At 45.3% G+C, this 13,292-nt stretch overlaps 1 protein-coding gene across 1 annotated transcript in view; it reads right to left on the bottom strand.

Annotated features, from left to right (window-relative positions):
• Positions 1-13,292, bottom strand: part of Pawr (pro-apoptotic WT1 regulator) — an 85,082-nt gene that overhangs the window by 26,798 nt on the left and 44,992 nt on the right. The window contains exon 3 of the mRNA XM_085843143.1: positions 3,904-4,035. Within this exon, the coding sequence (XP_085699269.1) occupies positions 3,904-4,035 (132 nt within the window). The remainder of the gene's footprint in view (positions 1-3,903; positions 4,036-13,292) is intronic.

Raw genomic sequence — 13,292 nt, 5'->3', positions numbered from 1 at the left:
TTAAATCATGTATCCACCAACAGACAATCCTTTGATGACATCAGAGTCACAACTCATCACTGCTGTGGGAATAAGCCTCTAGCATGCATGCCCGTTTTTGAAGAACATTTCATATCCAAAAAGAGGCTGATGTATGTATGTATGTGTGTGTGTGTGTGTGTGTGTGTGTGTAGGTATAGATGGATGGATGAATAGACAGACAGAGACAGCTTTCATTTGTAGGTTAGTTCTGAAGGTACATGTAGAAAAGAAATACTGATTACTTAAATTTTGGACCACGTGATCACACACCTTCAAAAATTAAAAGAGTAAGATCTAAGAGTTCATAGAAAACAGCAGACCATAAAGGAATTTATTAACCACATCTTACAGCTTTTTAATGTTCTATGATTTTCTAAATTTAATCAGAAAATGTTTACTTAAAAGGCAAGCATGACCACGTTTAAAAGCTCTCTGAAGCCATTATCTACAAATAAGAAAGCGTTTGAATCTTCATTTTCTATTACCATCATACGAATTACATAAAAAAAAAATTAAAGCAGAAGTAGAATACTCTATTCACTCACAAAGGCACGCACACTGCCAAGCCAAACCCAGACTGCAGTGCCAGTCTTTGTTTCAAAAGACCTATTTCCCTGAGTGGCTCAGATCTGTAGGCGATGCTAAGATGCGGCCTCACTCTGTGTATTAAAATAAAACAACCAAAGATGCTAAGACTCTGTTCCCTTCTCGCTCCTTCCTCCCCACATCACTCCTGGAGCTGTTGGAGCTGTGACTATCCTTTAGGAGTAACAGGGACAGCACATTAAGACTGTAGCTCAGAGAGATGTCAACTATGGGGACAGAGCATTTCCAGTTCCCACTGGCACCTCTGATGAGGTGATTAGGAAGGCCGCTGTTGAGGACTTAGCTTCACTCTCATGCTAAGCGATCAGCCTGGCAAAATATGTTTCAAGCCAAGGTCACCAGCAAGAGACCAACCTTTAATCCCAATTACTAACAAAACAAACAGACAGACAGAAATTGAAGAAACAAAGAGCCTGCCTGGGAAGAGCTCAGAATAGCTAAATGAAGACAGATGTGTCAGAGCAGTGAGTTCTTTGAGGGCCAGCTCAGCCTGAAGTCCATGTTAGTGTATACACACTGGAAATAACTAGACTGCAGCAGACAGAGCCTTTTCCTACAGAAAGAAATCAAGCTCTGTCTAGAGACACCGTCTGAGGTTATATTAGTATGCCTTCCTTCTTAAATTGGCCACAGTAGAAGCGCAAGGACAAAACCAGGTCTAGACTTTCAATTAAAATGGTATATTTTCTCCATCACACCAGTGAGATAAACCTCCCCAAACTTTAGGAAGTCATCATTGAAAGCGGATCAGGTTTAATTTTGATTTGATTCAACACAAAGTACAGAGGTACTTCAGATTATGACCAGCCACAAACAGTTGAGAGCACCAGGGCTCTTAGTACTATAACAGGGCTCTATTTTCTATAGAGCCATGATGGTCAGCACTCACAGTAACAGCGACTTGGAGAACTCTATGAATCTCTGTGTCAGTAACTTGAGCCCTTGGGAAGAGAGATGTTTGCACTTGTGTTTCCTAACCACCCCAAAATAGTCTCCCTCCCTCCCTCCCTCCCTCTGTCAAATGTCTTTGTAATGGTGCAGCAGAGCAAATAGGCATGTGTGGTGGTCTGTATAGGAATGGCTCCCATAGACACATTTGTGACTGCTTGGCCCATAGGTTTTGTGGCACTATTAGGAGGTGTGGACTTATGGAAGTCGGTGTGGCCTTGCTGGAGGAAGTGTCTCTCTGTGGGGAGATTGTGTTGAGTCTCCTATGCTCAAGCTACAGTCAGTGTGGCACAGTCTCCTTCTGTGGCCTTAGGATCAAGATGTAGAACTCTGAGCTCCATCTTCAGCACCATGTCTGCCTGTACACAACCATGGTTTCTGCCAAGATGATTAACGGACTGAACCTCTGAAGCTGTAAACCAGCCCCAATTAAATGTCTGCCTTTATAAGAGTTGCTGGGGCCATGGTGTCCCTTCGAAGCAATAAAGCTCTAAGATAGTATGTATTTAATTTTTCTGTCAGTTAAGACTGTGTGCAGTCCTCTGAAATGCCTTATAAAGTCATTAATAATAAAATTAATGTAGAAAATCAAGTCTAGGGGATGGAGATGTGGCTCAATTGGTAGAGGGTCTGCCTACCAAGCCCAAAGGCCTAGGTTCATTTACCAGCGCAGCAAGAGCTGGGTACGGTGCTGTACCCTGGCAGATCTCATGCTCAGCTGTCAGAGGAAGGAAGAGCGGAGGTACAAGGTCATCCTTGCTACACGGGGATGGAAGGGGGTGGGGGAAGCAAAGGGAAAGGGAGCCTGGAACTCTGAAAGGACATGGTGATCTTGGGATACAGTCTGTGATGACAGCACTGAAAGGGCAGAGACAGGAGGATCACGACTTTGAGGCCAACCTGGGGGTACATGGCAACATAGGGGTTCAAGGCCAGCCTAGGCTACACAGCAAGACCCTGTTCTTAAAACTGAAAAACCTGGGTATGGTGGTGCACGTTTATAATCCCAGTTCTAGGGAGGCAGAGACAAGCGGGTCCCTGAGGCTGACACCAACCAGCGAAGTCTACTTGACAAATACCAGGACACTGAAAAGACCCTTCTCAGACGAAAGTGGACATTATCTGAGGAATGGCATCTGAGGTGAGCTATATGTCTTCTGGCCTGGGCAGGAACACACAAGTGTGGTGAGAAAAATAGAGAGGCTGGGGAGAGAGGACGGGGTAGGGTAGGCAAAGCAGGGGAGGGGGCTGGGGAGAGAGGACTGGGAAGGGTAGGCAAAGCAGGGGAGGGGGCTGGGGAGAGAGGACGGGGGAGGGTAGGCAAAGCAGGGGAGGGGGCTGGGGAGGGAGGACGGAGAGGGAGGACGGGGGAGGGTAGGCAAAGCAGGGGAGCAGAAGGGTAGGCAGGCTAACTTACAAACATCACAAAAATATCAAGACTGGGACAAATTATGCCAATAATATTTCAAAACACACTTAACATAACTAGTTCCAGAGATAGGAGACACATCAGGACAATGGATTCTCTCCTCAGAAGCATGAAAAACATATTCTATGGAGTGATTTGCTTCATAAGTCAAAGCGAGCAATTAAAACTGAATTAGGTTTTACTTCCAGAAGTACTTTTCAGAAAGTATTTATACCTTATGACATTTTCATTTTATGTGCATTTGTGTTTTGCCTGCATGTATGTCTGTGTGAGGCTGTCAGATTCCCTAGAACTGGGGGTTACAGACAGTTGTGAGCTGCCACGTGGTTGCTGAGAATTGAGCCTAGGTCCTCTGGAAGAGCAGCCAGTGCTCTTGACCACAGAGCCACCTCTCCAGCATTCCAAAATATTTTAAACTACACAGAAATGCAAGTGTTTCTGGGAACTCTCAACACGCCACTGTTCACAGCACTGCACTGTGTATAATGCTCTCAACCACTGGCTGGAGAAAGCAGGCCACCTTTGTACTCTCTATGCAGTTGTGATCCAAAAGTCGGCCTAGGACAGAAAGGGACACTCAGCTCAACCATTTAATTCTTACTTTTTAGTAACAAGAAAGTTACCATTTTTCTTGGTTATTTTTACAAGTGATGTAAACCCCAGCCAGCCAGCCAGCCAGCCAGTCAGTCAGTCAGTCAGTCAGTCAGTCAGTCAATAGTCTTTCCTTAGGGATGAAGAACCAAACAATGATCAAGTCAGTAAGGATTTAGATGGCAGGTGATCAGTGGTTAAACCCTCAGGAAATGATTGAGCCTGTCTGATGCTCCCAAAATGAGACCAGAAAGAGGATCAAGAGCAATTTAAGTAGCCTGGGCCTTCTGGTCATTTTGAACGCTCACCTGGGGCAGGTAGGATGTGCCTGGATCTGGGAGGGTCGCAGCTTCGTTCTGGATGGTGTTCTGCTGGGTGATGGCATCCTCTCGCTTCCGTTCCTTCTGTCCTGCTTCATCATCTTCGTACTCATCTAAGCACTGAGAGAAAGAACAGTACTGGTCTCATTACCCGTGTAAGTAACAGGACGCTTTGACCGTATAAAAACACATCTGCTAACCTTAAACGAAACCTGTGCATGGTCAGAAACTGTTCTTCTCAGCAACACATATATTCCATTCCTAAAAGTTACGTTTTCTGCTAAAATCTAACACCTTTATAGTCTCACCTGGAGCAAAAGATCTCTTCTCAAAGGTCTAATTACAAATGACAAGTCTCAAGGATATGGGTCATTCATTCCCTATCATTCATTCAACGTAGAAACTCAGTGCTGCCTTAAAGCGGGGAATCCTGCACAGGGCAACACTATAAGCATAGAATTTATAGTTCAGTAAGGAAGGAGTGTGTGTGTGTGTGTGTGTGTGTGTGTGTGTGTGTGTGTGAAATGAGGTCTTATACCTTCACCCTGCCTATGAGAATTTAGAGAATATTTTCACTCGGAAGTTAAGAAAGGCTCTGGAACAACTAATAAATTAAAGATGGGTGTACTTTGGAATCACAGAGCTGGACAAAGATGAATCTCACAGGGTGAGAACAGCATACTGAAGACTCTTACTGGAGGGTTGCTAAAGAGCTGACTCAACAGCGGTAATTATCTATCTCCAAACCTGCCACAAGGAAACAAAACCAAAACAAATCCCTATCTATTCTGCTATTATGGCACTGGCTATGAGCTCCTCAGAGCAACACATCTACCCCATACGCTGACTTCATTAGGTTCTCCGGAGATCCAAAAAGTCATCTCTGTAGGTGTTGCCCACAAAGACACTGACCAAAAACCCATGATGGCAGAGAAGACACCAGGATCGACTTGCAAGATCAGAACAACTCACGGGGCGAACCATGAAGGGCACTGTGTGGTGCGGAGAGAAAACAGGGTGAGGAGGAGGGAGCAGTGAGCTTGTCAAGGGTAAGGTGGACTGTGAGAGACTTGGAAAGGCGTCTGTCTAGATGAAGAAGAGTCTGCCAATAGACCAGATGGACAAACGGAAGGAGCAGGCAGGCTGAGGTGGCAGAGCTGGTTAAGACCCTTCTGGGAAGCAGCAGAATGCTCACACAGGTATGATTGAGCCGAGGCTTGGTGGAGCAGGCAGCGAGAACCTGCATGAGAGAAACGATGATTCTGTGCTACTGTAACAGCGATGAGTGTGAACGGCTCCTGACTCTAACCATGGAGACCAGTGGGTTCTGCTAGGACACACAGGTTAGCCTGGAAGTGGGGTAAAATTTCATCCCCACAGGTCGTGAGGAGAGGACTGGAAAAGGCAGACACTCTGATCTCCAAGAAGCACAGGCAGTAAATAAGCTGGGGAAGTCTGAACAGAAAGGTGTTGTAGGACTGGGAACATCAATCCAGGACTGAAATTTGGGAAGGGGGGTGGGGAGGGGAGCTCAGGATTAGCAATGAAGTCCAAATGAACAGGAGCAGGGGATGAAAATGGAAAGACTAGGTAACAAAATCCATCATGTGAGTTCAGAAAATAAAACATAAATCCTAGGTAAAGAAAAAAATACTGTCAACAGAAGAAACCCTGAAGCAATGTCAACCCTTCAATGCACAGATGAGGCTAGGGAGCAGGAGGAAGAGATTCAGGGAGAGGGCCAGGAGAGGGCCGGGCGGTGTTGGCCCACACCTGCAAACCCAGCATTCAGAAAGCAGAGGCAGGTGGATCTCTGTGAGCTTGAGGCCAGCCTGGTCTACAAAGCAAGTTCCAGGCCAGCCAGGCTATACAGAGAAACCATGTCTTGAAAGAAAAACAAACAAACAAACAACAAAAAGAAGAAAAGACAAGAGAAGAGAAACTCCGGGAGAATGAGAAGTCTCACTGTGGTCTTTGGCTCTGTTAGCATCCACTAGGCTCCTCCCCCAGATCTAAACAGCAATAGTTCCTGAGCACTGATACATCACATAGCATCAGAGCTTTAAGTCAGAGTCCGACGTCACAGGTGTGCACGGACCGAGAGCTAATGTTGAGGTGGGGGCAGGTTGCCACGAGCTCTCAGAACAGTGGATATGTTCTTGTCTGTGTTTATTTCTCTCTTCTGAGACCCAGCACCTCAGCCACCTTTTCCTTCATGCCCCCCCTCCCCTAATAACTGAAGCTCACCCACACCCCATCCCCACCCCCGCTAGCAAATCAAAAACAAAGGTGAAGAATCCAGTACATGCTTGATCACGCGTCACCAAGATGAGACAAACTGAGATGGCAACTAACGTAGCCCGCACTGAGACTCTTCATGTTCTCCCAAGGCCCATCTCTTTACCCACAGCCTGGGCAACTACTCCATCACGCATGGCATCTCTGTAGGAGAACGCACCTTACATTCAGGTGTGCTGGCTGCCAGCCGAGCTTTGAGGTCAGAATGACACTGAGGATCTGTGAGAGATACTCTGTGTACATCGGCACGCCACCACGTGCAAGTGCCCACGCACAGGAAGTAAACACAAATAAAGTTTCATTTGAATTTAAACCACCTTCTCTACCCTTGAAGTCCCATGACTATGTGACAAGTACTTCAGCCATGGTCAGTGTGTCCTGTTACCAGATCTTAGCGAAACTCTAGCAAGTCCCCTAAACAACAGTCTATGAGAAGAAAGCTCTAGTGCATGTTTCAACAAAAATAATAAACTTGAGTTGGGTAGCTTTTAGACGAGATGGCATTTCCCCTAATTATCAAATCATTCAGCCAAGTTATCAAAAACCTTTAACAACAGAGACAAAAAGCTCTTCCTCTGCTTAACTGTCTATTCTCGTGATACAAGCCTTCCCACAGCGGTCTCTCCAAGCTGGCGATGGGAGGGAGCCCTGCTTGGCACTGTGCTTCCGTGGCTTTGTCACTTGCAGCACAAATCCTGGCCACTGTGCAGCACAGACTGTGACTACAGTCACTTTGTCCGTCTGTGTGTATGACTATAAGCGACACAGATAGCTCTCTCTGTCCATTTTTGGGTATATCTGTAACTCTGATGGCTCTTAAATATGTTAACAATTTCTATAAACCTTACTTAGACAAGGCTAGCTGATGACAGCAGCGATCACTGTTACTTCGACCAGTCCTATTTTACCTTTCTCTACGCACTTTAGGGAAGTAATTGTATCAGTGAGCCTCAATCAGCAAGGTAGAATTCTCTCACAATTTTATTGGCATTAGAGTCTCTTTACACACATTCATTTTCTTAGCCAATATCTTCTCTGTTTGTTAATCACATTCTGAGCATCTAGGAGGCTCTCTTTATATAATGTAAAGGCAGGAATCTCTGTGTATGGTAAGATCTGTTCCTAGTTTACCTTCCCACCATGATTAACCCACGCATTCTCTCCTGTGGTTTTTTGCTAAGGTTTCCAACGTAAAGATCTAGTCAGTCACACGCTTCCTAATTTCTGCTATCATACTCAGAAATTAAATTTATTATATGGGCTTGGAATGTACTGGTTTCTAGTTTTCAATAATGACAAATTGTTTTGCCATGACCAATCCAGAGTGGGTAACACTGGTGGTAGGCTGTATGAGCAATGGTGCCCACAAGGGCCCACACACTTCAAGTTCACCCAGGGTATTTATCAATTCCAAATGATATCTTCAAGAAGGGTGTGGTGGCACAAGTCTTTAAACCCTGCACCTTGGAGGCAGAGGCAGGTGGAGCTCTGTAAGTTCAAAGTGAGCTTGATCTACAAAGTGAGGCCTCTGAGGACCTCTGCAAGAATAGTCAGAGCTCTTAACCGCTGAGCCATCTCTCCAGTCCCCTACCAGTCCATTCTTTATTATGCATTGCTAAATCTTCCCTAGCCGACATACTTTTCCCATTGGGATGTCTTGGTATCTTTCAATGAATGTATACATTATTCAGAGAAAATTCTGGATAACACTTGATAGGTTATAACCTTGTAAAATGGGGACCATGTCAGTGCTTACAAAAGAGGGTTAGAGCTCTACAGGTTATCTATCGGTGAATTGAAACTAAGAAACCACAGTTTGGGTCATGGGTAGACTCAGCAAATCCCGACTGAGAACAGAAACAGTAACAACACAGCTCCTACTCTTCACTACCGGATGTGGAAAGCTTTAACGTCGGGGACCTGCAGGAGGGAAGACACCGGTCTGGCAATAGGGATGGGACATAATATAAGCAGAGGGACCCAAGGGACATAAGAAAGGTGAAACACCTTGTTCGAAAGCTCTTGAGACTGATCAAAACTGATGAACTCAGACTATCCAGGCACACAGAGCCGAGGGCTCCAGCAGTAGTTGCTAGGGTCTGCCATGACAGACCCTTCTGCGATGAACAGAAACAGAGGAAGGCTGCCATCCTGGAAAACTGAGGATGAATTAAATAAAAATGTGGAAGAATTTCCAAAGAAGTCCTGAAGGTCTGAGACAGGGAGACGTCCCGTAAGACTTCAATGACAGTGATTTATAGTATTTCTAATGAGCTGTTACTAATTAAAATTACATTAGTGCTAGGAGTGCAATTTTCCTTTGAAAATGGTTCATATTCATATTTTCAGCAAGCTTGCTATTTATTTGTGTGTTTATTGTCTGCTCATTTTTGAGACAGGATCTTGCTTTGTAGCCCAAGCTAGCCTTGAATTAACAAGCCTCCTGCTTCGGCCTCCCAATGGCTGGTTATCACAGACATGCACTACCAGGCCCCGACTGCCTTCTTATGTTTTGGAATGTGGAGGGAGGTCAGTGCCTATCTTTTCACTGTTCAGACAAGTTACTCAGAAGCAAGTCTCAACAGGCAGGACATTAAGTATGCAATTATATCTGAGCATGCTTTTGTTAACGGTGTCTTCCAGCAACATCTGACTTCTACCCCACCGGCATTTCTAAGTTACTAAACACAGTCGTGATTCTAGAACAGTGCTGATTTTAGTGAAACCTCTTCTTCAGTGTTACAGACTTCATACGCTGCACGTTAGTACCCACGGCAAGCATTCCAACCTAACAGACTTGTCTCAGTGCTTTCCAGATTGGAGGTAAGTGAGCCTGGGTATTTTCCAACCCCAAAATTCCTCAATGTGAATCACACAGGCAGAGAAGGAAGCACAGTAGGTGCCGCCATAAGGAAGGAGACAGCTTAGGAAGAAACAGGAGGCGAGCATGCCATCTGCAGGAGTCACTCCCCACGTCTATCTCTGACAGCTTTAAACACTCACAGTGGAAAGTCAACACCAGACTTCTACGAGGATGGATGCACTTTCAAAGCAGTAGACTCAAGGCCATCACAGAGAGCAAAGAACCTAAAGGTGCATTTAGCTCTCAACATGACCATATCCACACAGTCCAGCACACACAGCCTTTCTTTGGCTATTCCAGTGATGAAATCTAGACACTAACAGCTAATGTGAATGTCCTAGTAGACTGGATATGTCACCTAGCCAACTGGCACCAGTTTTTCTCATCTATTAAATGGAAACAGCACCAGTTACCTCCCCGACACCCTCACAATGATGCACCCAGGGAACACTCAGTGTAACTGGTCCACAGCACTCCATCAACATCACACTGAGTGTGCTGTAACTCAAAGAACACTGATGTCCACAGAAGCATGCTAACAACAATCCTGCTCCTGTATTTCAACTTCTAGACTTGTGTTCGACACATTTCAACAGGAAATCACCCCTTTACTCTTCTGCTAGTCACAAGTCCAACGTCCAGTTCTTCACAGAGCAGGAACGTCATATTAATTCACTGAATGAAAGCGTATCCTATGGTTTCCAATGTAAAATGTAAAACCCGACTCTAAGAGTGATGACTCAGCAGATTCTGTGCCTATTGTACAAGCACAAGAGCCTGAGTTCAGGTTCCCAGCACCCACATAAAAGCCCCGTATGCAGGCATTTATCTATACCCTCAATTCTGGGCTTGGGGCGCGGGGGGGTGTGACTGTGTGTGTGAGACAGAGACAGAGAGACAGAGAGACAAAGAGTCTGTGTCTGTCTGTGTGTGTGTGTGTGTGTGTGTAGAGTGCAGTGTGGAGTTGGAGGTTCTTCTGAGCTTTCTGGACGTTCCAACCAAAATCAAGGAACTCTAGGTTCAGCTGAAAACCATGAAAGCTGTCTCAAAAAATAAGAAGAGTGGCAGAAGAAGACTTCCATCCCAGCCCGGGCTTCTGACCTCCACACATGCACACAGATAGTATCTGCACATGAACCTAAAAGCGTTTAATAATTTTTCCATTTCTTAATTTTCAACAGTTTGACCCTCTCTCACAAGGTCTCATTATGTCCCCAGGACTAGCCTTGAGATTCCCCCCTCCCAACAGGGAAAGAGTAGAGAGCACGCCACAGACCCAGCTCAGGTGTTTACACACTGACAAGTCCTCCCTTAGTGATTTCTAACCCCACTCAGTCAAAAAGAATTTAATGTTCCTAAAGGTAGAGAACTGACCCAAGGATGATTAGGGTCCTTGAGTCTCTACTCAGCAATACCTAAAGAAACAAGAATCTAATAAATAAAAATTGAAATAAATGAATAGTCCCTCATTTAGTATTTCTCAAGATATTAGCATAAAAAATAAATGACTTTAATATAAAATGTTTGCCTAATTAAGTCTTTCCTTGGGCCTCAAAACACAAAGTCAAAACCTTGTGTACAAAGCAATTTCCTTCTGAACCTTCTTCAGTATTTACCCTAGGCAATCTCACCGAAGACTCTCTGGACACACAGACCTGCAGCCTCTCACACACAGCACGTGCACGCAGAAAGGGCACTCCCCGTGGTCACACTTCTCAAAGTGGAAGTGGTCAGTGCGGTCCCTGCAACACCACACTCCAACACACTGGTTGAATACAGTGGTCACCTTAGAAGAGCTAAGTCAAGCTGTAGCTTACAATTGACTTCGGAAGTCCTGAAACTTTAAGTTAAGTCTAGTCTTGCCACTTTGGGTAAAAATGTTTGGGGGGAAAAAACTGGTCACATTACATCTGCAGTCAACAGCAGAGAACAGTGAGTTAATGCATGCATACTGGTGCTCAGCTCAGCTTTCTCCACTCTGAAACAGTCCTGGATCTACAGCGTAGGGAATGGTGCTGCCCTCAGTGTGCAGGTCTCCCCACTATGAAAATAACTCACCACAGATGCAACCCCAATCCACCGTCATCTCCAACTCCTTGATTCTAGATTGTGTGAAGTAGTTTACAGTTTGAAGCTGTCACAGGGACTGTGAGCACACTTCGGGAATGAGCTAAGAATTGCCCATGGGGTGGAGACAGAGAAGGTTAACCATCAGCCTGAGGACCGCATGCTGAGGTTTCTGCAAGCCCGTATGTTTTGCTGAGGATTCAAAAACATCGGAAAACCCACTGGCAGAGTGATTTGTATACATACTTGGGCAGAAGGAATGACAGCTCAGAATCCGAGGGAGCTTAGCAATCACCCTGCAATCACACGCATGCTTCTGGAAACAAATCCAAACAGCTTCTGACTCCTCTGGGCAGAATTTTTGAGAGAACACCATCATTTGGTACATATTACCCAGGAAATGGTTACAGGAAGGGGACTCTGTGGGCAAGCACAGTGTCTGCCCTTCGGTTTGGTGTCTATGCTGTCTCTCCTCAGCTTTTCTCCCTTCACTCTGGAGAAGCTTTACTCTTGTTTGAACTCTCTTCTTGCTGTCCCCCCACATATTCATCTGAAAATAAGTGGGACCCCATCAAAGCAATCACTCATCCTAATACGTGCTCCTACTTAGTTTAAAACAAACCACAACTGGCTTAGAATGCAAACTCACATTTACCAGAGAGGGTACAGCCCAATGGGTATGGTATGTCAGCGATATGAAATAAACGAAGGAACAATATCACAATTAAAATAACCTACTGATACTTTACAGTTGTCCTGTCCCCATGAGGGAAGGTCCCCTCACTCACTTACATGTGCAGTCCTTGTGATAGTTTCACATTGTAAACTACGTCACATAATCTAGAATCAAGGAGTTGAAGATTAGGTTGGGTTTGGGGAGCTATTTTCATCAGTGGAGAGACCCGCACACTGTGGGTGGCACCATTCCCTACGCTGGAGATCCGGGACTGTTTCAGAGTGGAGAAAGCTGAGCTGAGCACCAGCACGCATGTATTAATTCACTGTTCTCTGCTCTCAACGGAGGATGTATTGTGACCAGTTCTTTCAAGCTCCAACCACTGTGACTTCCCAACCAAGGCAGAATTGTGGGCCAAATAAACCCTTGCTTCCCGAAGTTGCTTTTTTCACAGTCTTTTATCATAACGGGAAAAGAAAATGGGTTCTAAATCCTCTCTTCTCTCTCATCCCCCCTCCAGCTGATGCAAAGACTGGACTGCATTTGCTGAATCTTCTCCCAGGCCTTGAACCATGCTGAGACCAAGAACATAACCACAGAGCATCTGCCTCTCTAGCTAGCACTTCTTTGGATACTTACCCCTCTGACTCTAGAGGAGAGTGAACCCTTGGGAGAACTCCTAGAAGTGGGGATTTTGATGAGTGCTGTGTCTGCAGGGCCATCTGAGAACCTGAGATCAGAAAGAACTAAACTGTGTGTCCTACTACGCTATCAGGAACCAAATCCTAAGGGAAGTGAAAAAGGAACTAGAATATCCAGTCTAACATTCTCTATGTCTATTATTTAATGCTGAGTCATCAGTTTACCCTCACCAGGTAACATTAAACTTTCTCTACAGCCTTCATTCTTTTTTTTTTTTTGGTTTTTCGAGAGAGAGTTTCTCTGTATAGCCCTGGCTGTTCTGGAACTCACTTTGTAGACCAGGCTGGCCTCGAACTCAGAAATCTGCCTGCCTCTCTGCCTCCCGAGTGCTAGGATTAAAGGCACGCGCCACCATGCTGGCTTGCAGCTTTCATTCTTAAGCAAGGCAAATTAAGCGATACATCTTTTTATTGTTTGAGAATCTCATCCAGGAATATAATGGGTTTTTGACCAAACCCACCTCGAATCCCTCCTCTTTCAACTCCTCCTATATTCCCACCAAGACTTTTCTGGTCCAGTGTCATGTATTCTCGGTGCTGTCCGTATGCACGTGGATTTGGGTCATACGTGGGAACAGGGAAGCTTCTCAGGGTCCCCATCTGAAGAACACGCACTCTCCTTCCCTCAGCAGTGAACTATCAATACCTTGAGGCACTTTGTGAGTCCCGTCCCCTATCTATCCACATTCAAATCATGACTGACTTGAACTGGTAGGCCTGGAGGACGAAGCCACAGCGGCTGTCAGGTCAAGTGTGCAATTGCCCTGTCCTG

The sequence above is a fragment of the Mus caroli genome, unplaced genomic scaffold (assembly GCF_978045245.1).
Source record: "Mus caroli unplaced genomic scaffold, Mus_caroli_1 scaffold_9, whole genome shotgun sequence".
Classification (NCBI taxonomy): Eukaryota; Metazoa; Chordata; class Mammalia; order Rodentia; family Muridae; genus Mus; species Mus caroli.
Note: the sequence above shows the minus strand (reverse complement) of the source record. Positions and strands in the feature narration are given on the sequence as shown.